Source organism: Lipophrys pholis, assembly GCF_963383615.2.
Source record: "Lipophrys pholis genome assembly, chromosome: 1".
Taxonomy (NCBI): Eukaryota; Metazoa; Chordata; class Actinopteri; order Blenniiformes; family Blenniidae; genus Lipophrys; species Lipophrys pholis.
In genome coordinates, this window is record NC_137635.1 from 53435634 (window position 1) to 53462977 (window position 27344).

At 40.3% G+C, this 27344-nt stretch overlaps 2 protein-coding genes across 3 annotated transcripts in view; both read right to left on the bottom strand.

The window, feature by feature from the left end:
- ankrd12 (ankyrin repeat domain 12) overlaps positions 1 to 16087 on the bottom strand; it is a 38578-nt gene extending 22491 nt beyond the window's left edge. The window contains exon 1 of one of the 2 annotated variants that reach the window (XM_080478585.1): positions 15857 to 16087. The gene's annotated coding sequence lies outside the window, so the exon portion shown is untranslated. The remainder of the gene's footprint in view (positions 1 to 15856) is intronic. The other variant, XM_080478584.1, reaches the window with a different exon arrangement.
- A 1214-nt stretch (positions 16088 to 17301) lies between these two features.
- On the bottom strand, positions 17302 to 26290 carry ndufv2 (NADH:ubiquinone oxidoreductase core subunit V2). The gene is made up of 8 exons (XM_080476290.1): positions 26145 to 26290; positions 23780 to 23842; positions 22869 to 22931; positions 22405 to 22521; positions 22147 to 22315; positions 21521 to 21630; positions 19309 to 19385; positions 17302 to 19153 (listed from the first exon to the last, which is right to left on the bottom strand). The coding sequence occupies exons 1-8, from the start codon at positions 26184 to 26186 to the stop codon at positions 19060 to 19062; spliced, it is 735 nt and encodes a 244-aa protein (XP_080332416.1). The 5' UTR covers positions 26187 to 26290; the 3' UTR covers positions 17302 to 19059.
- Between the last annotated feature and the right edge of the window lie 1054 nt (positions 26291 to 27344).

Here is a 27344-nt window from a genome sequence, read left to right on the forward strand (position 1 = left end):
AGTTTTAGGTTTCATTTCATCTTGAAGAAGATGATCATGTCAAATATTCAAGAAAACATTGAAGCCATTTAGAAGTAAAAACCAACAACTTAGTCACATAACCTGTATAAGGAGTGAATTCTTATGTTTTTTTTTATGTTGTTTATTAACAGTGAGACTATCTGTGGGCCTTTCTATGCGGGGTTTTAAGTCAGTTTCATCACTTCATTCATACCCTGGGGCAAATTTAACAATGTGTGCTCCTTGGGAATGCATTGTTTCTTTCTACAGTCCAAAAACATGACGGTAGATGGCGTCTTGTGTCTCGTACGTGTGAATGCGTGTGTCTGGGATGGATCGGCGCCCTGTGGAGGATGTACCCAAGCCAGCACCCATTGTGGCGTTAGTGAATTTTTTAAAGGATTTCAGTCTTTTTCAGAAACTCCCTCCGAGCACAGAAGCGCATTACGCCCCGTATTGCCACACAAACTGATAAAAGAAAATATGTGCCTCGGATTTGTATTCAAGCCACCGCCGTCATATTCTCAACTGTGCATCCAGTTCAAAGGCATAACAGACTATGTGCAGCTCTCCTCCTCCTCCTCCTCCAGTCAATGGTCCGTCTGAACTGAAGGCATATTTCAACATGGACAAACAAACAGCCGAAGACGCTGAATGCCTGGAGGCGTCTGTTCACCTCTAGCTACCCTAACCCCAGACAGACGAAACCCACCTCTCCCAACTCGTGTCTGGCTCTCGTTGCGTTAGTTTTGGAGTTGGCCAAATAAGCCAGCGACTCTATGGGGAATGGGTGGTGAACTCTTTCCCACACGAGTTTGAGCAATTTCATGTTTATTAACATTGAAAAGTGGAGACGATCGTTTCCATGGCATTCTCAAGTTTCACCAAAATGTTTAAACTTTGTGATGACCATCATGCATTGTCCAGTATTGCACCATTTCTGGTTGGTCGACAATGTCACATGTCACAACAGCATCACGTGTCTTTGTATTCATCCAAAAACAAACTCGGATTACAACATAATTTAGTTAGCCGTTAATTGGCAGGCCTCTTCTAGAACTTTATACCTTTTTACATGCTGTTCTACTTCCTGCTATGGATTTGTTTAAAAGCTCCTGTTCCAGTCTGATTCTTCTGTATACATGCGGCGGTAGACATACCCAAAGAACTTTCACGTTCAAGTCAGGTTTGAGTGAAACTAACACAATAACTGGGGATGTCCCGATCACACTTTATGTCCCCGATACGGATCCAATTTTTCAGAATTGAGTATCGGCCGATACCGATACTTTCCCGATCCGATACTTACATTGCTATTGCAAATATACACAATAGTCTTTTTTTGGAGCAACTTTGATGTCTGAAGCTAAAAGCACTATTGGCAGACGCTTTGTTTAGCTAGAAATTATTGTAAAACTCACTTACTGAATGAAAATTCTTATTCTTAAGAACTTATTTAAACTTTATTCAGTCATAACAAAAAAAAACTTAACAATTACACTCTGCAGTCTTGTACCTCTTATTTATGTTAACTTAAACAACTTAACCTGGATTTTGTGGCAAATAAAAAATTTAAATGAAACCCAGTGAATCAGTTTGACTAACATATAAACTATAAAAAAGAACTACAACCTAAACAGTATTCAGTAAAACCAATCAGAAGAACCCAATTCCACTTCAAAGTGTCTTTGGCTGGTTGTGTTGAAAATAAGTCCTAAAAAAGTGCAAATACAATAATAAAAATAAATAAATAAATCTTAAACATAAATGCTCTTAGGCTCCAATGTAACTTCTTTGTGTATTAAATTTCAGTTTCACTTAAAGCAGTATGAGAGGTTTGACCTGAATTGTCACAAAACCTTTACATAATGTGAATAATAAACACTTAATTCCACTTCAAAGTGGTAAAACCTGTTTGACAAAAGTAGTCTGAACATAGTTCACTCAAAACCTTATTTAGAATATCCCAGTCTCCCTTCAAACTAGTGTAACCTTCTGGGTTATTTTTTTCGCCATATCGCTCCCCTGTGGGTATTTATCCTTTGCTGCTTCGGTGCTTCTTTTTCTTTAGTTGTTGTTGTAAACTGAGCGTACTCCGCCCCCTATAATTACTTTATAGATGTCTTATCAAATTAGTTGTGTTAAACGAAGCTCTGGTGCTCCACCTCTCGGGACTGTGGCGAAGCAAATAGTACAACTGGCCGCTGGACTGGTTTTGTTGTCAACTTTAAAATACCTCTAGACTGCTGACATTTTGTCCACTCAACGGCTTTAGGCGGCTAACGGCGAGGTTGCTATTCGTCAGTTTAAGGGAGGTCGCAAACGGGGCTCGCTTTATGGCAGCTGACATGAAAACGTTTTTTTTTTGTTTTTTTTTTTTAAGATCGGCGGAATTTTCTGATTCCCGATCACTCACAAATCACCAATATCGGACATCCACGATAACTCATTTTTCTCGGTGGCATGTAAACCGGCAGTTCACGCCTCAGTTAACTACCAAACTCTGTTTCTGTGCCTCTGATTCCTGGCTCGCTGTCGATAGGTTTGATGTAAAGTGAAATCCAATTCACTGACATGAGATTTTTCTTTGAGAAAGCAGGCAGATTTATTGTTTTTTGCATTAGTACTGTAACTCTGAAAGGTCACAGTGCACTTTGCATCTGCCACAACCAAAGAACAACAATTAGCATGATGCACTTAGCAACCGTTTGCCTTTGCATTGCTAAGCGAAGAAGAAAATAATTATTTCTTCAATTGCTTATATATGATCAAGCTGCATAACTTGTAGTCGACTTTACTCCTGATGGTGTTTATCTTAAATAATCTCCACATGGCTCTACCATCACCGATTAGCTCTTCTGCTGATAGTTGATATCAATCCTTGAGTATTAGTTGTGAAGCATCAAGGTACTTTTACAAGTACCTGCACACCGGACTGGACTGGAGAATACATTTCTGTCCAATCTACAGTAGATAAATCAACCAGCTTGGCAGTTTGAAGAAAATGCAAAACACTCATCCAATTTTGTTGCTCACTTCAAAACTCTTGAGAAAATATGTTGTCACGACCCAGAAATAGTCCAAAATGTCCCAAATGTGTATTCTTATGTAAGACTGAGAGCTGAACTCTTTCACAGCCTTATCCATCACTTAAAAGCTTCCATAAACATGCGGGATCCGCTGTGAACCCACGAGGGAGAGGCACAGGGCATCGCTCACACACAAATCAAAAGCTTCATAAAGAAAAAAGCCTCCTGTTCGTATACGAGAGGCATAAACGGGGTTAACTCTACTGGCAGGGATAGAAGGCCCAGCCCCGTTCTCACTGAAACACGCCCATTCAACTGGTCAGCGAGTCTGAAACTCTTAAGAAGCCTAACACCGCCGCTCTGCACCGAATGTAGGTTAATGACCAGATACCCAAGCACAGGACAAGAACAATGAGGCCTTTAATGCTGATTGTGGGTTAAAAGGAGGGGGAAGGGAATGAGCGAGGGATTAGAGCAAAGGTTAGGACCTAGGCATGGGTCTTGTTCTTAATTTCCATGGCAGTGCCAAGCTCACATGACTGAATCAAACACTGGAGAACTGTTGCTGTTCAAGTAATCCTCAAAGTGCACTGTACAGATGGAAATGTACAAGCAGAGCCATCTCGGTTTATCACATTTTGTTGAAAAAGGAAGGCCGTTCAAACACAATATGTGCTTTCATGGACGTATGTGCAGAAATTGAGTTTGTAAAAATGCTTCGTCACCTTTGGACACATTCCCCCTCCTTTATAAACAGCGCCCACCTCTTTCTCCTCTCAACAGAAGACAAGTTGTGGGGGAGCATTTAAAGACCCTGGAGGCAAAGACGCCACGCTACGTGACTGTAAAACAAAACACATCTGCAGCTAACAAGGTGTCACAACCACAAGGAAACCCATTCACCAGGCTCCATGTGAGCACCCGGCGGGTCGCAGACTGAAAGATAAACCGTCAGGGAAACGTTGCGTCAGTCTTCATTACGCCATTCAAGACACGACTTCGTCTCCACCTGTCGCATCTGATTAACCTTGATGAGCCGCCGATCCGATCACAGGCCCGACACATGGCCACTGTGCCAATACCCACAGCTTTGCAGTGCCTACGTAAAGCTGTGGACAGACGAGGGTGTGAAGGTTGACTAAGCATCTTCAACTTCACACCGGAGGAATACGCAGACTGCTGAGCACCACTGTATGAAAATCGGGAATCTAGCATCAGGATTGTGACACATTATCTATTTGCTATCTAACCCAATTTATTAACTATATGTAGAGGTAAATATTTGCTCAATACCACACTTAACCATAGGCAAAAAATTATCAAACATTTTAGCAGCGGGTGCTGAAACAAAGCCAATATATTCAAATCAATATTACTTTCTAAAGACATGGATATAATCCTATTCCACCTGAAATGTGAAGCAGCGTGCGGCGGCGAGGACAATCTGAGAGGTATTCAAAGAGGTTGTAGACATTTGCTGCATCAGGGGTTTGCGCTGTATATTTTAAAGCACCGACATTTTAAACATAAGACCTCGACCGTAATTTATTCCAAATGCCATCAATGAGCTTAACACTTACTCAAAGTAGAGAACGGTATAGAGTCGGCTGGTTTGATTTCCCCGTGATTGAGCGCACTCAGAGCTTTATGTGTGTTGTGATGAGGTGGCTGATTCTGGCAAGCACGACTTTGTCTATGGAAGCAGCTCTGATCCAAATATGAAGCATAACATAAGTAAACAGTCAACAAATAGGGATGTGATGCAGTAACGAGTGGCAGCACCACAATGTTTTTACTGCATGGAGGCAAAAGACATATGAAATGGTTGAATAAATGTGGCCACCAACAGCAGATTGTGGAGTTTGACTAAAAGAACCTCTCAATCTGAATTTGAATCCAGAGATGTTTTTACCTGAAAATGAGAAAGTGGTGAGGAACCGAAACTTATTTGATGCGGACTGATGCAAAAGAGGAGCAGGCTTGAGATTGGGATGTCACAGGTTTGAATCCTGCAGCCAATGGGTCCCTGAGCAGGACCCTTGACCCCCATTAGCTCAATGGAGCACTGTAATGTGGCCAAACCTCTGCAGACTGGAAATATGTCAATGTGGGGGAAAATAAGAACTTTTCCAAGGGGGATTAGCTAAAGTGTGATTAGCTTTAGTTTAGAAATCAGGTTTATCCAGGACTGTGACTACTATGTGATGGAGTAAATCAGTAAATACTAGCCATTACTGCAGAGAGTTTAAATACCAATGTATTTTCATCAGATATGAACATATCAACAATGGCTACTGATTATTCTAAAGTAAAAAAAAAAAAAACACAGATACTGAGCCATTCAATGAAAATAATTTCATTTATTTTTAGTGATCAGAATTTTAAATGGCATTTTAATATTGCATGTATATCTTTTACAATTTAAATACGGCACATTGTAAACATATTTATGGTGCTCTGGATGATAATGTTACTGTATATAGTTTTGAAACTGTATTTGTTTTGTGTTATTTATCATTTTAATGTTCTTTTAAGTGCATAATAAAGTCCTGGGTCTTAACTCTATAAAATTGAAAATTGAGCCATGCCTTACCACAGTCACTTTTACCTTTAAATATCTGATTGAACAAATGTTTAGCTCGGTTTTGTTAGCTGTCTAAACCCTTTTTCATAAATAAAGGTTGAACAGCAAATGTAATCCTTTAACTACAATGTAAATACTCGTTTTATGGGCGTATAGACTTTCTGGAATGTGTGCACAGATGTGAAAGTGACGCTTTTTAGCTTTGTTTACACTCTATTTACATAGCAATGAGGCCAGACAGATTGTATCATAATAGCATAAAACACTGTCAATCATTACTTCAATTTGACCCAAAAAATGAAATGATCCACATAATAATGTGTCCAATTCCTCCGTCAATCAAAAGAAGTACAGACTTTGTCTTGTGAATGAAAATTCATTAACCCTTTACATAGCCTGGTCACGTACAACGCCAGAGTAAACAGGATATGACCGATTTCTTTGGGATCGGTAAAGTGAAAGCAGCCCAGCGAAGAGGAATGCGAACCACACACCCACTGTCAAATTGTCTTTTTCCACCCTGAACTGTAAACAGACGCTGTCAACTCCCCTCGCAGCTCATTCATAAAAAGTAAACTTTGAGGGCTCATTAATAACTAAAAAGCTCACAGAGTTGTGATATTACGATGCTGCTTCCTTCCGTTTCATCGCTGCTGCACTGCCGAGTCCTGCGGGAAGGTCGCAGGCTCTCAAACCGCCTGTCTTTAACGGCACATCGTGGATTATCAATCCCTTGCACACAGTGATGGAGCACTCGGCGTACTAAACAAAAAGACAACACTCTGCACACATTCAGCTTCTGGCAAAGGCCGACACATGTTGTGTAATCAGGAGGCTCCACCCTCTCTGCACAGATACACTCGCTGGGCCTCTCGAAGACGCAGCAATTCGGTCGACGGAGGAGATTAAAGTATCACAGTTTCATTTCAACTGCAACAAAATACCTTATATCCAACATGTAAAAACGTAGCCTGCATGGAACAGAAGAATATATCTTCGTTTGTATACATTTCTAGATTGAATTACAGTTCACATGATTAGTTGGGAGAGACAAAGCTTCACCTGCATCAATGACCATTAAAGGCAATTTAACATACACTGGGTTTCCCTTTGCTGAGAAGGTGGGTGTAAAATAAAAACTCACACCGGTTTTTTTTGGAGGGGGGGGTTTCCCTGATTATATGGCTGCAGTTTCATCGCTCAAAAAAGAAAAGAAAAAAAAGAGGAACAGTGTTCAGAGTGTTATCTGGGTGAGATAGATTTATTACAGCCAGAGTTAATGTCTGAAACGCTGCAACGTGACAAGAAAATAGACAAACTACAAATTCAAAAGACGTGTTTCATATTCACATGAAAAGAGCCTCAAAATTTACTGGGCTGAAAAAAACATGTTTTATTGTACATTTTTAAGGCATTCATTTCCTTCCTTTAAGACTTTATTGCTTTCTCCTCAGACAGAACAATGACTGTTGAATTGCTTAGGATATTTCTTTCCTCGACAGTGACTTGCATTTCTAACTAGAAAGAAAAAGCTTGATGGACAAAACCTGAGACGTGGACGTGTCTCTGTCGATTTGTTAAGACACTGAACAATTACATTAATTTGCTTCTGTGACACCAAACATGTCTTGGGAACCCGGGCTGCTATGAGAGGAATCGTGCTTGATTTCAGGCCGTAGCATTTGTGTAGTTTGCATGTTTTCTCCGTGTCGCAGGGTTTAACACAGTGTCTTCATTATTCCAAAGACACTGACAAGAGGTATAAAAGTCTGATTTATCTGTTAGGTGTGAATAATAAAATAGACAACCGTGCAGAGAGCCACTGAAAACACAAGGCTTTGGAAATGACCCCGTCACCGTGTGGACTGGCGAAAACAAAACTGCACGTGTGAGTAGATGGACAATAACAACAATGGCGGCTTCAAGAGCGTCATTTCTCCCAGTCCCAGTGCATTTTTAGTTGAAATGTTGTCGTGTGAACGGGGCCACAGTTCTGAATAGAGTCAGATTTCTTGGACGTCAGCATTTTCACAATGTCAGCTGTGATAAACTCTGCCCTCTCCCACCTCAAATAAAGTGGGTACAGCGATGGCTGCATCCAAAAACCCCAAATCACAATCAAGTACAGCACAATCCTAATTCAAAAGCAACGTGCTGCATGGAGGAAACACTATATGACCTTACATAATTGTTCCTGCATTACAGCACCTTTGTCCAAACCCTTTTCTCTAAGAGGCTTACGTTCTGGCAAGCTGCAGTGTGTCGAGGCCATGGTATAGATCTCCAGTACCCATTTACGCAGTCCTTTGTACGCTTCTGTTTACAAAATAAAGAAATGTTGAAAAGCTTACAATGTAATTAAACAGACTTTACAAATCCAGTGGAGCACAATATTATGGAATAAACGTGTTCATTTAATACACTTCAAAGCCAACGCCTCATTAAAGCTGAAAGCAGTGTGGTACGGGTCCTCACAAGCTGAATCGTGGACGGATGTGGCAACATTTTAAAAGTTAAATGAAGTCTCTCGCTGAAAGTATGATGAACCTTTAGTGGTTCAAAGTTAAAGGCGTTTAAAGGAAAGTTGAAGGATTTTCCCAATGTCAAATAAATTTTTTTTAAGTTTTGCAAATGATTCCTATTTTATTCTCAAATAAGGTTGTCAAGGTGCTTGCAGGCTGGCTGAGCTCCTTTATTTGGAGCAAAAGGAAGCCCTGTCTTAAGATGACAAAACTTCAAATGGCAGATGTGGATGGTGTCCTCGATGTGCCAAATATGAGACTATCAGCCGGCTTCACACCTTCAAGCGATATCAAACTGGCTTAGGAGTGATACCAACTTGATATGGCTAAACATCGAATCTTCCCTCTCGCTCAGTTAACCTCCCCTCTCACGCCAATATCAAATAATCCGGACTTCCAGCCAGGTTGTGATAACCAGGGCTTTGGAGTCTGGAGAAGGCATGGGCTGATAAAACTAGGTTATTTGTTCAGAGGCGAAACAACTGGAACAACACTTCAACCTCTGCTGCAAAGGCGATTTTTTCAGATTTCTACAGATTTGGGATTTTATAATTAAAAACACCACATTAAAAACTAATAACACCACTTCACATGTTGAAAAAACTCTCTCCTTAGATAGGAAGCATATCACAATTTTCTACAGAGCCCTCAACTTCAACCCACCTCTGACATCACAGCCCACAAAGCAAGCATGGGAGAGGGATTTAAACATCACCATTGGGGATTTACAGTGGCAGAAGGTCTGGTCCAATACTACAAATATCTGTGTGCAATCAGACTAAGTCAATACAGCTCAGAATTGTGCATCATATTCATATAACACCTGCCATTAAGAACAAAATGGACCCCAATGTTTCACCACTGTGCTGCAAATGTAAATCTGAGACGGGTAGTTATGTTCACTGCATGTGGTCCTGTGTTAAATTGCAGCGATACTGGTCCTGCATTGTAAATGTACTGTCCTCCATTTTTAATGTCCCAATCCAGCTGGACACTAAATGTCTCACAGACAATGGTATCACCAACAGAGATCACAAGAGGCTTTACAACATCCTGACCCTTGCTGCGAGGAAGAACATCTTATCCTTTTGGTTTGATGCGACTGCTCCCGACCATTCTCAAGGACAACGTTTGGGGCCATGCTATGAGAAAACATATTTCCGTAAACTTCCTCTTAACAATAGGTGGCGCTATGGCCGTGAATGTACATTAGCATATGGGTTCAGCACAGCACTGTGATGACGCACGTGAAGTTTCAGGCAGAATGCACCATGTAGAGCAGAGTTACACATCCCTTCCCGTTTCATGGCGAACCATCAGATATTCATTGAAGCGCCGTGGCCACGCCCTTTGAGATTACAGTTACGTTTTCATATGTTTTCATCAGGAAAGCCTGTTGTATATACTGCTCAGATTTCAGGCTTCTAGGACCTACCCCCCTAGGAGGACTGTGTTTCACGCATTGCACGCATAAAGCAAGATGGCGGACTTCCTGTTGGATTTAGAGTACGGCTGTTGTGCAGTTTGACGTGCAGCATACGTCTTACCAAATTTCTTGGACATGGGTGAAACGTGTTAAACATGTTGCTCGTAGTAGATGCAACTAATGTGAAAACAATGTGGGTGGCGCTATGGAGCCATTTTGCCAGACACTTGCGCAATGACCATAAAAATTATAGTGGTTCGGCACTTCTGACATGCGACAATTTTCACAATTGTTTGAGCTTGTTTGAGCCGTCAAAAATGCAGCGGAAGAAGACAGTAAAATAATAAATCATTTATTTCTAAACAGCTTCTCAAAGATCACCTTAGCAAATAACCGTGGATCACATAAAGTGCTGCTTAGAGTAGCTGTTTGACATGTCGCTGATGGGAGAAGCTTCCATGAAAGCAAAATGCTCAGGGCTTCTTTCAAAGTCACTCCAGACTGCACTACATGATGCGAGAAAATGTGCACAAGCTATGTGGATAAACAATATCAACAAATCTTTTGTTGGAGACAAAGACCGATGACTAATGTTGAACAAGAAAGCAAGATCATAATAAGCCAGTCAAGGAAACCCTGCGAGAGATGATGAGATGAAGGAAATTACTGTATCTATTGCCAGTAGTGACAAGATTACTGCGATTTCAGAGAAAAGCAGGTCATAATCTATTGTGGGAAAAGCTTGGATTTGATTATTGAACTTGTGAGCTGCATTGTGAAACAGACAGTCGAGGTGGAAAGGTCAACCGGTATTGGGTCTGCTCCCGGCCTACAAGAGATTCACAAGTAAACATGATGAGACAGACGGATACTACAAGCAGAAGCACATACTTTTAAAGTGTTTAAATGGAGTTGCTCACCAATCACGCTAATATTCAAATACTCTTTTAAAATACAGGCACTCCAGGGTTTTATTTTCAGTCAGACTTAAGAGAAGGATGTGATGAACTATGAATTCTATAGAGAGAAGTGAAGGATTGTTCAAATATTTGTTTGGGAATCGACAGATACGATCGTGATATCTAAATATAGAACTGTGTCAATTAGAACTGCAGCTTCGCGAGAGATATAATAAATTCCTCCTTTGTTTAACCCCTCATTCAGAAGGTTTGGGGTAAAGTCCCATCCATCCATCTTCTCCCACTTATCCGTTTCCAGGTCACGGGGGTGGCAGTCTGAGCACCGTCACCCAGATCACATTGCACCGATTAAGAACCTTTCCTGCGTGGTGAGCCCACGGGAAGGTGGTGGGACGGCGTGGGACATGAACCCTCTACCTTGAGATTGTGAGTCTCATGCTCTACCAACTGAGCTAGCCGGGGGCATTGGGGTAAAGTCGTCTTGTTCAATTTAACCAAATTCACAACGTCATTCAGCTAATCTAATACGTTAAAACGTGTACAGTACAACAAATCATCGTAATGTAATAAATGTCACCTTTGCCAGAGACACGTCAACCACTCAAGAGTAACACAATAGCTATGTAGTATTGGGAGTTTTAATATGTGTATTAATGCACAGTGGATGTACCAGAGGTAAAAGTAACTAAACCTCGTGGGTTGCAAACTGGCAAAATAAAATAAATAAAAAAAACAAATTGAACATAAATTGAATGCAAATAGACTACGATTATATTTAATCACAAAATATTGATAAACAACCAAGGCGATGCTTTTAACATTTAATGTAAGGAAATAGTATGGACATAAATGTTACGTAATTTCCACTAACTCAAAGTAAACAGCTAGTTTAAAGAATAAAGAAAATATTCCTGTTGAAGTAGCATTACTGTCATTTCTCAGAGAAAGAAAATAGAGTCAGTAAAATGATCTGAACCATTATCAGATTATCAACAAACCTGGCAGTTGAAAACAACCATTGACCTCACTGTGAAATATTCTGTTTCTTGCTTTAGTTGTTAAAAAAGGTGCACTTTGTAGAGATAATCATGTTCCTGGTATGGCAGTTTCTTTTCATTCTTTGTCAAATATCTTCTGTTTTGTGGCTTGTGTAGCCCAGCAAACCTGGTTTCATACTAGTAACCTTGTATTAGGTGTCAGCTCTAGGAAGGGATGAGCGTTATAAGTCTATTAACCGTCCACCTCCTCTCGAGTCTGCGTCTGTAATAGTTGGATAAACCAGTTTTATTCATCTGAAGCAAGGGTGGGTATTCCTGGTCCTCGAGGGCCGCAGTCCTGCACGGTTTCTATGTGTCCTCACATCAAGACAGCTGACAGCAATTATTGGCTCGTTATCAAGCTGTCTGCAGAGCCTCATCATGACAACTCAGGTGTGTTTGAGCAGGGAGACATGGAAAACATGCAGGACGGCGGCCCTTGAGGACCAGGAATGCCCACCCCTGATCTGAAGTGACCTCAACTATGTTGGGCCAGGGCTGCAAGCACCTTCAGAGAGCAGTCGGTACTTTGAAATTAAAAAAAAGAAAGAAAACAAGCTAGCGTGTATGTGGTAAGAATGATGACGACGAATGAGCAACGTGCACATTCAACTCAAGCGTTTGGATATTAACCTGGACGGAATGACAGCTGCTGTTGTGCTCGCCATGAGCCACACTAAAGGAGAAAGGATTTCAAGTGAAAACACGAAACTGTCGTTGCGTTTTGTGTGTCCATTTTCACAACGGTGCCCTGAGACCTTGAAAACGGCTCCGAAGATGGAACTTTTGGAAAATGCTCAGGCTCCATTGTCAAGGAGACAGGTGAAATTTCTGGAGATAATTGGACTCGATCCGGAGAGGAGGGCGGAAACACTGCTATACGATCTGTCAGGACGGCCACGCCCCCCGTCGATTCCGAAAACTCTGTCAAGGCCGATGGCGCTCTGAAGAAGACTGCAAAAACCAACGCAATTTAACGTGAAACGTTACCGTGTAAACGGGGCCTCAAGATATGTTTCCACTTACCTTTGTTGAAAGTACAGGCTTCTGAGAGTTAATGGAATATGTTGAGTCTGGTTTTTAAATGTTTTGTGACCGTGATGGTACAGTTGATAGAAATGACTCAACAGCAACATTATTTTTAACAAAGGAAAGGTTCTTGTATTGGCTATTTAGTAGATTAATTAAGTGTTCTGTTTTGCCAGTTAGATTATTATACCATTTAAATATCAAGATATAGCAACGCCCGTCTCACGTTAAAAAGAAGAAAAAAAAATTTGACTGACTGTGGTCTTTAGGTCAGTTGCTTTAAGAAAATCTTCTCAGTCATACAGTTTAATATCAGCTGTCTATTTAAAAAAAATGTGTAAGCTTTCTGTTATGCAGAGTCAATATGCAATATCAGACACAGTCGTGGAAAACATGAAGCTACACCTCGACTTCAAGGGAACAACAAAAAGCCATTGATGTTGGAGAAACAGAACGGTGTCAGACTGCAATGTCAATTATTTGTCCTACCGTATTCTAACAACCTTTAGCACGACAGGAGGTCTCATTCAATCTGAGCCAAATCACCATCTGATGCCTCCTCAGCTGCCAGCCAAGTACTGAGATATTAGCGCAAATTCATTACAGACACCAAAAAGGAAAAGCTACTGAAGACGACCCAAAAACCACGTCTGTCAAAGTGGGTGAATGTGATTACAACCGCTATGAAAATCCCGCTTGTGCTGCCACATACAATTAACTCCACAAGCACAATGAAGGCAGTGACCATCATGACACTATATTTATACCTGAAGTCCCACCATGTTCATGTAAAATTAATAGATTACATCCATGTGAATCAGTTTCTACACAGCCTGGATGATCAGAAACCTTTTTTCGTTTGTGTCAACGCTTATATGAAGTAGATGTTAGTTTAACGATTTGTAAAAAAAAAAAAGGTACGATCACAATCTTACCTATAGATTTCCATACAATGATCAACCTAAATCAAGACTTTAATTGTCTTGCATAAAACTAGCAAATGTACAACATTACTTCTAAATGGCTTTGTAATTCTTACTAATAGGCATTTTAAATGTAACAGGTTTAATAAGTACTGCATTGTGTATTAGTAATGGAAAAACAGCAGGTGTTGTGTTCAATATTAAGCACAATGCATATTACCGCATGTCGTTTATATAATAAGATCCTCTTCTCTTATTTAGGTGTCATTATAGGATGAATGACATGGTAGTTTTTTTCTTTTTTTTTTTGTATAACAATGATGAAAAGCCATGTGGCATTTGCTTCCTGCATTTTCCAGAAAGAATATATTTGTTTGTGTAATAACATTTCAGTAAGAGTAACCTTGAGGTTTGAGAAGTAGGCTTAGGTCTGGAAGTTCACTGGTTAGAATCCCACGGTCACATAATATGACTAAAATATAGACTGAGATTCCATAAAGCAAATTCACCAACAGCATGGTTGGGTTAATTGTTGCTGGAATAAACTGGAGTAATGACCCCATATTACCAAAGCATTTGTTCAAAATGAAGATGGAAACCTGGTTAAATAGTCCACATTTTGAACAGATTACATTGTTTTACCCCCAGAGTTTAACAGCCTATATCAAGAGAGTGACTAGGATCATTTTATTTAGCTCAAGAAACTTATTTATAAATTAATAAATATTCTATATTTGGGTAATTTCGGGGGTTTTATGAAAAACTTAAGATAAGATTAATACATTTTTAAATCAATGTTATATTTCCAAGTCGTATTTCTTTGGCGTGAATTCTCAGAATCTTTTACAAAACATTAAAATCACTATGTAGTCATTGACTGATTGATCCTGCCATGTTCTGTGATACTGGTAAAAGGTTTTGCTTTTCAAATGCCATATCGTTTTGACAGTGCAGAACAAAAAAAAAAAAAGAAAATCACTCACTGAGATCACAAAATTAACATTTTAGGGACATGAAAGGATTTTGGTGCAAGGATCTTGATTTTTTTTGTGTGGCTTTGCTTGTCTACCTATGCCAGGAGCTGTCCACATTGAACGCTCCTTTATGAAATGACATTACATTCCAGTATATTTGCAATGCTTCTGATTTGCTTTGTGTTGATTTATGCTCATTAACAAATATCTGAACTCCAATTATACTGCTATAATACTAAAATACCACAATATATGCACTGTTTGTGAAGTAATGATGTTTATTTAATAGTAAATCAGACCTGGGCTGTATTTCTAATTCCTGGCTGACGTGTATAGTTGATTCAGATCAGTCGATGCACAGCCAGCCATCTAAAAACAGGCAGCTATTGTATCAGGCAACACACCCCCAAGATGTCACAGTCAAGCGGCTGGGAGGCGCAGTGCTTGCTCCTCGTTATTCCGGCCGGTTCCGTGCAGGTAATAAGCTGATCGTCACTACAATGCGTGGTACATTTGATAGTTTTATTTTGATTTCCCCCCCTAAAGCTGCGTTGATTGTAAATAAACCGCAGCGTTGAGCGGATCGTTGCAGACAAACACCACCACCCACCTCACGGCAGCGTTCACGTCGCTTTTCCTTTCAGCACACAGCAGGCAGTGTTTGTTGGGCGCTTCAAATCTCCCAACTTGACTCTATTTAGCAGGCACAACGCGCACTTGTGAGCTCTCAAAAAAAAAAAAAAACTGATCCGGTTGAGGGTTGGTGACTATTTAGGAATGAAAACAATCAAAATAAAATCAAACACAAGTTCACGATTTTGATCGACACTGGGTGCACAACAACCGAGGCTGAGACAAAAGCCCAATGCAGTCCCTTTCCTCACAACGATCCCCCTCCCCAGCGCCTCGGCTAGCTCCAGCAAACCCCCGCAAGCCCTCCTTCTCCAGCCCCGCAAAGCCTCCTTCTCCGGCCCCGCACAGGCTCTCAAGGCTCGGGCTTAAACCACCGCCCCCCCACCCCACCCCCTCCTTCCCCGAGCTCGCTCCGATCCTCCCCGACATTTTCCCCCGGTTCTCCGCTTCAAAAGCCACCGAGCTCACGTTCACTTTTCCCCCTTCTTTCTTTCTTTCTTCTCCTTTTTTTTTTTTTTTTTTTTTTTTTTTTAAACGTTTGTGGATTTAAAATAAAACAATAACCTACAAGTATTCAACGTGTGTAACGCACGTGGCGCACAACTATACCGAGCCCACGCAAAACACATAACATCGCATTTTCGCACGCAGTTTACGTCAAGTTAGCTTCGGCGCTAGCCAGACGGCTAACGCTTGTTAACTCGGGATTTTTCTACTCCTCCGCGGCAGCCGGGGAAATATTACCCAAAAAACACACCAAAAACTCGATATGGACTCACCTTTAAACCGGGTCACGCGCTCCGCCGACCAATTCGAGGTCCACTATATGTGAATATTACACAATGTTGGGAGTTATTTCCTAAATATTGGACGTTAACCGTAGCCTACGGCTGTGTGACGTTCATCGCCGCTTTTGAAAACATCTCCGCCGTTCGTCGCCTCGTCCTCGAGCCGAGAAAAACCCAGCAAAACATGCAAGCGGCGCCACCATTGGTCCGCCAGCGTCACGTGACCACCCGAGCCCCAACCGAGCTTATAAGGTCTTCCTCTCTCTCCGGCGTCTGCTGGAGAGAAACTGAACATGATGTGGCTACGTGTCAAACGATTTAACTCTTTTTTTTTTTGTTTTGTTTTTTCCTTGATGCTGTGACTGAATACTTTAACGTCGAGAGTAGTGTGTGTGCTGGTGGGTAAGACGTCTTACGGGTGAGTTTGGACAGAGAAGTAAATGGGAGAGAGAGATGGGGGGGGGGGTGGGGGGCAGAACAGGAATGGCCGCTTGACGTCATCTTTTCCGCTGCTGTGTTGCGGTCGGTGAGAACTTTCTCGAAGATCACGGGGCTGAGGTTAGCGGAGGAATGGCGGGTTAGATTTTTTTTCTGAGGGTTATTTAACCTCCCCTCTTTGTATTTTTGGACGTGGTTTCATTAATGAGCTGGTCGAGGCTAATTCGCCCCATTTTGAGCCCGCCAACTCTTTTGTACACGACGCAGCTCCGAGCCGGTGGCGCAGTGACATTTGCATCATGGGCCGCACTGCGCATGCGCCGCGGTGCATAATATTACCGTGTATGTTGCGGGATTGGAAGTGGCGTTGGGAAGGGGAGGAGGGAGTGGGGGAGGGGCGCCGGCTAGACACCGACACGCCAGCGGGGCGGAATGGCCATGAAATGACAGGGGCAGTTGTAAGAAGGGGGCTGTGTCTCTGGGAGAGGGAAGATCACACAATGGCGCGGCTTCATATGAGCCTGCGTGGTGAAGGCTGCAGACAGTTGCATTCAGCTTGGCTGAAAACACCTTCCTAATTATTCTAATAACCCCATATTTTCTTTTGTATATTTCAGCTATTGCACATTTCACTCAATGTGCATAGAAATCAGTAACGCAGGATAGTGAGGATTGATTGCAAAGAAAAAAGAATATGATTTGAAATAAAACACTACATGCATTTGTGCTTTGAGATTCCAAATAATATCAGATTTAGTATTCACCTGATTTTTGCGGCTCTGTCAGTAGAAACGTCGTCTTTCATTTGGAATGTTGCAGGTTTGATTCCCCATCTCCCCGCTGTCCACAGGCCAAAGTGAGCTTGAGCAAGACGCTTAACCTCAAATTACTCCCAGAGGTTGGCTTGATATCATGACCTAAACGGGTCGTATTCTGCAGCTTTTCAACACTTTCACTTGGGTCTCGTTGGTCCAAAAACATTGTATTCAAAGTTTATTGCACCAAATCCAGCTTATCTTTAATTTTCCGCCATTTGAATATTGGATCATAGGAGCTGCATTCAGAATCTGCTGTGTCTTGTGTGAGCTGGACGGGCTCCGCCCACACATGCCCATCTTGGGAAGAGGACGTTCTTCCTCTTGTGGTGCCATGTGCCAGAGCAGAGCTGCATCATTGTGGGAGGAGTCAAATGGAGGGCCGACCTTGTTTGGGATTGGCTAAACCCTCGATGACACTGTATAGGGTTTGATTTCTGATTGGCTGGCTGTCAAACGTTGATATTTTCACTTGAGCGGGTGCAACGCCATCTTTGACATCCCAGAAATCCTTGTGTGCAGGTTTCCGAATATAGCGTTAGTTAGCGAAACAAAAAAAGTCAGGTGGCTACAAATTCCGATTGTTTGTAAACATATCGACTTTGGGGAACTACGGGTTGGAAATTTGTGGAAATGAGTGGCGATGGTCTTGTTATTGTGTGTTGTTTGATTTTCTGTGCAGAAGTGATACTATTAATAGGAAGTATATTTTAGAGGGGTTTTCCTTCTGGAAGAGTAACTTTAAGCTTTTGAAAAGTACTGTATAACCGAAATCCATTTACCATTTTTGTGCATCGGACTTCTGGCCTGTGACCGTCAAGAGATAATCAAAATGTTTGAGTTGCTTCATTTGTGTGAATTGATCCTGTTTTAATTACACTTTCTGGTATTTTGAATGCAATTGCAGTGCATGGAAACATTTTATAGCAGTTCATCTTTGTAAATTTGCAGTATTTTGTACAGCTTTAATTGAGATGTATGGATCTGTTCACATTTTAATTTACATTGTTTATGTTCAAAGAAATAATCTTTAAAATACAAAACATGTTTAGTAAAAAGGGTTGGTGAATGAGCTTGTACAAAAAAAATTAACAGTAAGAAGACACTGGGAGGATAAAAAGCTTTCGCAAAGAAGTTAATAAATTTAGTATCACCAGGTGAATAATTGCATTTTGATTAAACTTAATATTGTGATATAAGTTTCACTTGTACCCACTCCTTTCTGAACATTTTAAATAAAGTAATTCATAGTTCAACAGTTTATTACTGTCTTGAGTTCTGTTTTTAATTATTCTTGTATGAATCACTGGGAAACCGAAACCACATCTTTCATAAGTTTTAGTCAAAACTAATGCTCATCGATTACACATGACACACATTCAGAGTAGTTTCAGAGTGATAAAAATGTTCTGATATAAACAGTATCGTTTTCATTTATATTAAACTAAACAATTACTTGTATTTATCGTCATCTGCAGTAATATGGAAATGTGTAGTAACCTGCCGGCAACCACAGCAGACGATGTCAAACGCGACACATGAAGCGTCACCGAGCAGGTCCGAACCTCAAATAGTCCCCGATAACGTGTGAATGTGACGGCGCGGCGCACGAGGAAACTGCTAACGTGCCACATAAAGTGAGATCCATTTGACATGTACTATCAGTGACACGACAATAAAACATTTTCCTACTTCTTCCATACTGGGTGTTGGAGCCGTCATTGTTATGATTCGACATCCAAATATACCAAAAAATTAATAGGTAATCTGCGGCATCAGATCCATTTACGGCTGTTGTGATCTCTCTGTTAGAATCCGTGTAAGAGACACACCAGGTTTAGAGGTACATGAACAGTTTATTTACACAATATGTCCGAGTTAAACACACCACCTTCAGGGACAAGTTGCTTCCAAAAGAAGCAGATAGGAGGCTGAGAGTGCCTACAGGTCGGCTCTGACACCGACTCCCGGTCCTGGTGGAGGCTCGGTCAGAGAAGTCAATCCACCAGCTGGCTCGCAGGAGAAGCGGCCGTTCCTGGAGAAAATAATAATACAGATTCAAAAACAACCCGTATGTATATATCTAGAGGATCTAAAGTCTTATTTCTTCCTCTTTCTGGAGGAAATGAAAAAACAAAACAAACAAACATAGATGTATATCCACACCTATATACATCGTGTTGCACGTACCTGGGTCCAGGTGGTGGGATTCTGCCTGCTTTGAGTTCATCGATTATTTCTTCAATGTCCGTTGTCGCGAGGTCCTCCTGCAAAAACGCAAGAATAGAGAACGTAACAAATTGCATCCCTCGTTTTAACCTAAAGCGTCAATCTTTGGAAGCAATGCTTACACTTTTAAAATGTAAAGACGTTTATGATGATTACAGCTCATTATAAAAAAAAAAAAAAAGCTCCGCGCTCTCCTTTTGTTAATGTAAATAGCGTATTGTCGTCTGTGTGTCTAATATGGTTTCAGTTTGTTTTGTAATCAAATGTGATGTAAAAAAATCCACTCTCATATTATTACTGCCGAGTTTCTGTTGTCAACACTTCAAAAGCAGCATCAAATACAAACTTCATGTCTTTTCCCTCGGCATATTTTGGTACGAGCCCACGATGTAATATTCCAATCCAATTAAAAAAAAAAAAGAAAAGAAAAGCAATAAAACTGGATTTAATTCAGCTCAAACCTGCGTTAATAGATTTTCACATTTCAAGTCGCTGCTCTGGAGGTTAAAATTATGCCAAATAAAGACATTTAATTAGTTTCGAAGCCAGTTAACTAAACCAGAACCAGTCTGGAGTTATGCAGTGGGTTATATTCCTGAGCCATGTTGACTTTTATGTGACAACATCTGACTTTAAATGTCATAATTGTACTATTAAACAAAGGCAGTGAACCAGACTTGAGTTCTGGAACAATCAACTGTTGAACAGATCAATCTGTACACCCAAACTAATGAATTTCAATGAAATGTAAAACTCTGTACTGTTTTACTCTCGGCGTGAAACGCGTCATACATTTTCTCACTCTTAATGACCGCGGCTCGAGGTGTCACAGAAAAGTCCTCCTTCCTCGATCGCATCCGTTTTAATTGGGTCATTCATTCCTGCTCAGCCTGTAAGAACTGAATGCAGTAGTAGTTCCAAATAGAAAACTTTTCCTATCCCTTCACAGGGAACCTGGTGACACACCTGGAGACTAAAACGTCTGACTTTGAGGTGCAACTGGAAGAGAAACGGACTAAAATGAGACATTTTCCAGCCATTTTAAGCTTAAAAATGTTTCCAGATGGGAATAATTTCTCTTTTCAGATGCTAAGTATCACAGAGAGCTACTGCCCTACAAAAATACGTAAATGTTAAGATATACTTTTTCTTGTGTCGGGCTTGAAAAAGATGATTTGTATGAGACTTAACACTGTTTTTGGTTTCACAAAGCCTGATTAGTGTATTTAACCTGAAAAATAGCACAGTAACAATTCAAGGTGTTTTAGTTTCTGTCCTCAAACTGAAATTCTTTTGACACAGTTAATTTTTTTCACGACCAGACGTGAGCCACATGCGCCCAATGTCAACTTCAATTATTCCTCACATGTTGTGCAACTGGATGCATTTTAAGGTGGGATTTCTGAAACGCATTGATTCTGATTCATTTAGCAAAAATTTGTACCTTCAATTCTGATCCAGCGTAAATAAGTTATGCATTTGTAGTGTTTTAAAAACGCTTGTTTACACGGCGACAGCAGAAATGCTATAAACAATGGAGTTGGCACGTTAGGCCGCTCGTGGCGGCTGTTCCGTTTTTGTAATGAAAACCAAACACACATGAAGACAACAATCCGCCCTAAACATTAACAAGGGGAGAACACGGACATTCTAGTTGACAGAACACCAAGCTGGATTGTTGTTATGATGACTGTCAAAATAAAAGTACCAAGTCCCTGGAGAATATGTACTGGGAGTCATGACACCACGGAGGAAACTTTGTTCTGATTGTCTCTACTGAGCATGAGCAGAAGAACTGTTTACTAAAGCCGTGGTGTGCATGACCAGTGGCAGCATTTGTAAAAAAAAAACGTTGCACTTCCACGGAGATGGAGTCGGGGCGTTTTCCAAAAAGTTGTGATTCAGTGGCTCCAAGCGCCGCTGTGGTCTGAACAAACACCCAAAATCAAATGAAAGTTTAGCGTTTTCACTTGGAGACGCTGCATAAACGGGAGGATGGAGTCGTAGTGGCATCAGTCCAGAAACAAAGTATTTGAGAGATTCACACCCTGCAGACATTTTCCACAAAACTCATTTCGAGCTTTAACCTAATTTTGTTAATTTACTTATAACGCGGAGCGAGGAGGAGGAGGAGGAGGAGGAGGTCATCTGGGCTGAGTGGTGGAGCACTCACATAATAGTTGTCATTGATCTGGACCATCGGGGCGTTGACGCAGGCTCCCAGGCACTCCACTTCTATCAACGTGAACATCTTGTCTGCAGTCGTTTCTCCAACTTTGATACCTGCGGAGACGCAAAATGAAGAACAGCTTCACGAGTCTGCGCAATCTCCTCCGACAGTCGACAGACCGTTACTGGAACGCCAAATGTTTCCTCTCTCGGTGCTGCCCGACGTACCACAGCTGTAACTCCATATGTGGGGTGAATTGAACACCACTGTGTGTGTGTGTGTGTGTGTGTGTGTGTGTGTGTGTGTGTGTGTGTGTGTGTGTGTGTGTGTGTGTGTCGGTGTGAGAAAACGAGTGTTTACAAATATAAAATTCATTTATCGTTTAAGACAAAAAGGTAAATTTCCCAAACGAGCGGTTTTTTATTGGCTTCTACGAAACGTCTTCTTGTTTGCTATTGTTTGAATACCACCCACTAAAGTTTGTTTGCATGTTTCCCCCCTCAATTTCTGTTTATATCAAACATACACAATAAAAAAAAAAAGAAAGAAAGAAGAAGTGTTTTCACGATGCGTTCGTATCTTATCTCCTCATTGCTCCGGCGGCAGTAAATGGAAAGCTCCTCTCGTACCCAGTTTGTTTTGGATGGCCTCCAGGATGCTGTCGGAGTTGCAGAGCATGCAGGGTGTTGTCGTGCAGATCTGAATGAAGTATTTTCCCACAGGCTGACGCAGGAACATGGTGTAAAACGTTGCTACTTCGTACACTCTCATCGGCGCCACGTCCAACACTTCGGCCACCTGGTAGAAAGCAGGAGAGTTCTCACCCGGCAGCTTTTAGGCGCAGAAAAAAACAAACTCGCGGGACGCCGAGAGAAAATCTCCAGTACCTTGTTCATGGCGGAGATGGGGAGCCACCCGTGTTGCCTCTGGGCTAAATCCAGCACTGGGATGGTGGCTGCCTGCTTGTGTCCGTGAGGGTACATGGAAATGATTGCATCGATCCTCTATGAGGGGGAAATTGGACATTTTGAACAAAACCACAGTTATAAACTATAAAATTGTGACTTAAAAAAAAAAATGTTCACCTGCACAGACATTTGTAATCATTTTAATATTTAGGTTGAAAATCATCTTTGAGGAGTAAAAACTAGTTTTTCTCCAAAGACATCAAGTTGATGATGTGGTTTTTAAAAAGCACCCAGTAAGTACGACAAGCCAAATATACAAAAACTCTATAAACTATTTGTAAAAAGATTATTATGGAAAAGCACGAAACCGTCCATTTATACTGCTGCAAGTGAAAAAGCATGTTTTTAATTTTATTTATTTGTTTAAGAAATCTCAACTTTACCTGTTTGTTCTCCTCAGTGAACTCAAACGGGGTGTCGGGGTTGTTGTCGGGAGTGTCCCTGTGCTGAAACACAAATCAAGTTTACAATCAACACAGATTTGTCTTCTGTATCTTAACATAGTCAGATGTAAAGATAATTTTGGGGTATCGTGAGCAGATTTCTTTGCTCAACGGGTTAATATGCAGCTGAATAGTAACTGAAACAAGAGTCGGTATCACAGAAAAGACTCATCAGATAACAATTAGCTCTGCTCCTGTACACACTGCCCCCTTGTGAGCAACACGTTTCCTTTGTGCCGCTGAGAAAAGAACAAGTTCAGGAGGAACTCGCTCCAAACAATGAAACTTTTGTTTCCTCCAAACACAAAAACACGTTCACCGTCGAGAGACTGAAACCATAGCAGGTTTCCATTGCATGACAAAGCCACATGTGGTGTTTGTCAGTGGCTTTAAGTGGCCTCGCTGGATAAATTAGGACGCTTTTGGAAAACGGATGCCTCCGGGACTCGTCCGGCGAGAGTTTAAACACTGCTCACATTGAGGAACGTTGGTATAGAGAGTTTAAATAATTTGTTAGTGTGATACTGAGGATGATTGTTACTGTTGTGTGATTGTTTTATGATATTCAATCAGCGAAACAAAACTGAACCGAGAAATGGATTGTTCCATATACTGCAGCAATTACTCAAGCCAAATATATAAAACTTAACACACCCACTGTTTTAGTCCTGGAGGCAAATAATAATATATATATGAATGTTTTTGATCATAATTTCTTGCAGTAAATTTAGATTTCGCTGACACTCCCAATGGACTCAACACTGACGGCCAACAGTAAAGTGATGCTCATATAACGAGGAGTGAAGCCTGAATACACGACATCGACGCCTACTATCTGCTCTGTCACTCACCACGAAGACGCCACCGGCTCCAGCGCGAGCAGCCGACTGATGCAGACTCCTCACCTGCCGGGCCTGCAACACACACGAGGACAGGTGAAATAAACAAACGCAGTAAAAAGCTGATCTTCCCTCTAGTTAATAAATAGAAAAGTGACTCCAGGCAGCATTTCTCAAGTTAAACAAGAAAAAATAATGTGTAATGATGTTTGTAATTGTGTAGCAGGGTTTGGTTGTGTTGAGTCTGAGTTTGCTGCATAATTCAGGTTCATTCCTAAAGCTGATATTGTCAATAACGTATAGATACAAACGGCAGCTAAAGTGATAAAATGTGATAGACTCCAGCCATTAGTTTGTAAATGTTTCGTGTGACACAAAATAAATAAATGAATAATAATGAGATGCTTTACAGACAAAGTCATCACTAAATGTAAACAACTCAAACAGATGAAAAATGACCAAAACCAAGACGGCTGCAAATAAATTCAGAATGTGATACGAAATGAATCAATATAATATTATAGAAATACTTTTTTAATCCGAGAGAGAAATTCTTTGTTGCATTGCTACACACAGACTAAATAGAAGTTAAAATATCAATAAACTATTTACAAGCATAATGTGAGTATTAATAAACACAACAATAATGATAATAATAATATCAATCAACACAACATTAATACTCTCATTATGCTTGTAAAGTCTTTGTGTATTATTATTATTATCATTATTGTTGTGTTTATTGATATTATTATTATCATTATTGTTGTGTTTATTAATACTCTCATTATGCTTGTAAATAGTCTTTGTGTATTATTATTAAAATATCAACAAACACAACAATAATGATAATAATAATAATACACAACAAAGAGTATTTACCAGCATAATGAGAGTATTAATAAACACAACAATAATAATAATATCAATAAACACAACAATAATGATAATAATAATACAAAGACTATTTACCAGCATAATGAGAGTATTAATGGCTTTATAGAATTCATCATAACCAGACGTAAACACCTCAAACAAATACAAAATATTACCAAAATGACAAAAATTGATATTTAAAAAAAGAGCATTTATTGATGCCAAACTGAAACACAAAAGTGGAGTTAATTCATGTGAACTTACCAAGTAAGGCTCGGATTACAATATGAGAAGCTGTAAAATGTAGAAAATAACTGAGGTGTCTGTTGGACATTTTCAGTTTATCCTCACCAACACAAAGAGGGTGGAGCACGTTACACCTGCGCTTCAATAAAGTAGAATTTGATAATATTAACCTTCCAGACCCCCGAGGTCCCCAGGAAGAGCTTCACTAAACGTTACCAGAGTCAGAAGAAACCAGGTTCCTACGCTCCTCACCTGTGGAACAAACTTTCCGACACACTTCTTTTAATCGTGACTTAAAACACTATTATTTTTTTCAGGCTTTCCATTAAACAATAGATTTTATTTATTATATTACCCTTACCAAAGTGTACTACACAGTCGAAGGAGACCCTTCCTTCCTGTGGCCAGAGGTCTATAACCTCCCTGTGAATAGTGTCTGATATTAATTCCATCATTTATGTGCTTACATTAGTCACTGCAAAGCCTGTACATATTACTTAAAATTACTTATTCAATCTTATCCTGTCTTATTAGATATTTAACGTTCTTTTCCAAATATTTTGTGTAGATAACTTCTACCTCATAAACAATTATAACTAAATGTAAACAACACATCAAGGCAAAAATGGTTAAAATAATTAAACAATAACTTTTAACGATACAAAACAACTAAAGTGAGACACAAAAGTTGAATTAATTGATTTAGGAATACCAAGCAAGGCTCAAATAATAATAACATGCTGTAAAGTGTAGTAAAAAGTATGCAACTAAACACGACCAGCATTGTTTATTCTTGTTTTGTTAGGTTGAATTATTGGGTGCTCATGGTCACAGTAAATAAACACTAAAATGACCACGTGTGTCCTTGTTTTTTTTTATCTGTTGTTTCACATTATTGTGGTAAAAAACAAAACAGATTGAAGTTGAATAAATCTGTGTTGTTAATGTGAAGCCGACTATGTAACGACGAAAACGCATCAGGCGACGTTATTAACACAGATAGGTGTTTCAGAGCAGGGGATCCAGTTTTGTTTTTGTTTTATTTAAAAGATAATCCACGGTTATATATAAATAAACATAACAGTTTCTCTTGAGATCACCTTGTGAAGATGTGACAGCTCTGTTAGCATGCTACTACCTCTGTTAGCTTAGCTTCGCTGCGTGTCCTTGTGAAAAGTCAAAGCGTTTAACCTCCAAACTATCCGAGCTGGAACACAGACGTTTACCAAGAACGGTGGTAAATTGAGCAACCTACCGCCTGGGACACCGCGGAGCGGACAGCCGCGGACAGAAACATGTTGAGGGAAGAGGTTTGGCCACGAAGAGCTTCAGCTAAAACACGGCAGACAGCAGCATCGATTAGCAAGGCCTGGCGGAAGAGACGTGACGTCACGCGAGGAGCCGCGCAATCGAGCCCAGATCGACGTTGTTGTTATAAAATCCGGTACATAACACATCTTTACAAGTCTTTTAATTTTTTTGTATATTATTGATGAGGAACATTGTGCTTGTTTTATTATAGTATAATGTATCATGTTTTATTTTATTCCCTTTGATCACTATTTGTTTCAGAATTGTAGAGAAAAGAATATAAAATACTGTCAAACATAGAATAGAATAGTCCACAACATATACACACACAAAAAATATGATGCAAATCAACTAAAATGAGACACAAAAGTCGAGTTAAGTGATCACTATGTGTTTTAGAATTGTATAGAATGAATAGATTAGACCACAACATACACTTAAAGACAACTAATACAAACAATATGAAGATACTATACAGTAAAACATCTACACACCCGACAATTGTCCATTAAAAAGTCTCTAACATGAATTCCAAAATCATTAATGGCAATAATTTCTTGTAAATTTCGTGCTTTTTTTAAGAAGAGGGAGCAAAATAGTGTTATATTCCTAAAGTCAGTCCGGGTCCAGGGAATAGACGCAGACAGGAAGTCCAAAGAGCTCAAACTGTATGTTGGATTTGATGTTAAATGAGGCATATGCAGAGGTACGATGAGGGCAGCCCAATAACTGCATTTTAAATTGTCAGGAGAATTTCCTCACAAAAACCTCAGACAGAGACAGAATACGCAGGAATCAGCCTGAGAGCGATTAAAAAGATCATTTACATCCTTCTTGCGAGAAGAGACAATGTCTCAGTACAACCTTCAGGAGGTGTCCAGGAGTTTGTCGAACTTAAGTCAGAGAGCGCCTTTTTAAATGCTGAACCGTTTTGAGAAAGATCCACCTGCTTCCTACATTCTAGACTCTGAAGGTTACAAAAAGTGGCACAGAGGTTCCAAAAGTGCTGACACAGGTCATCCTTGACACACAGACTGCAAAATTGCACGTCATTCTTTATGAGACAAAACAAGATTTCCATAACATAAATGAAGGTGTACCAGTGACGGAGTGTACAAAAACAACCATCCTACCTCGACATTTA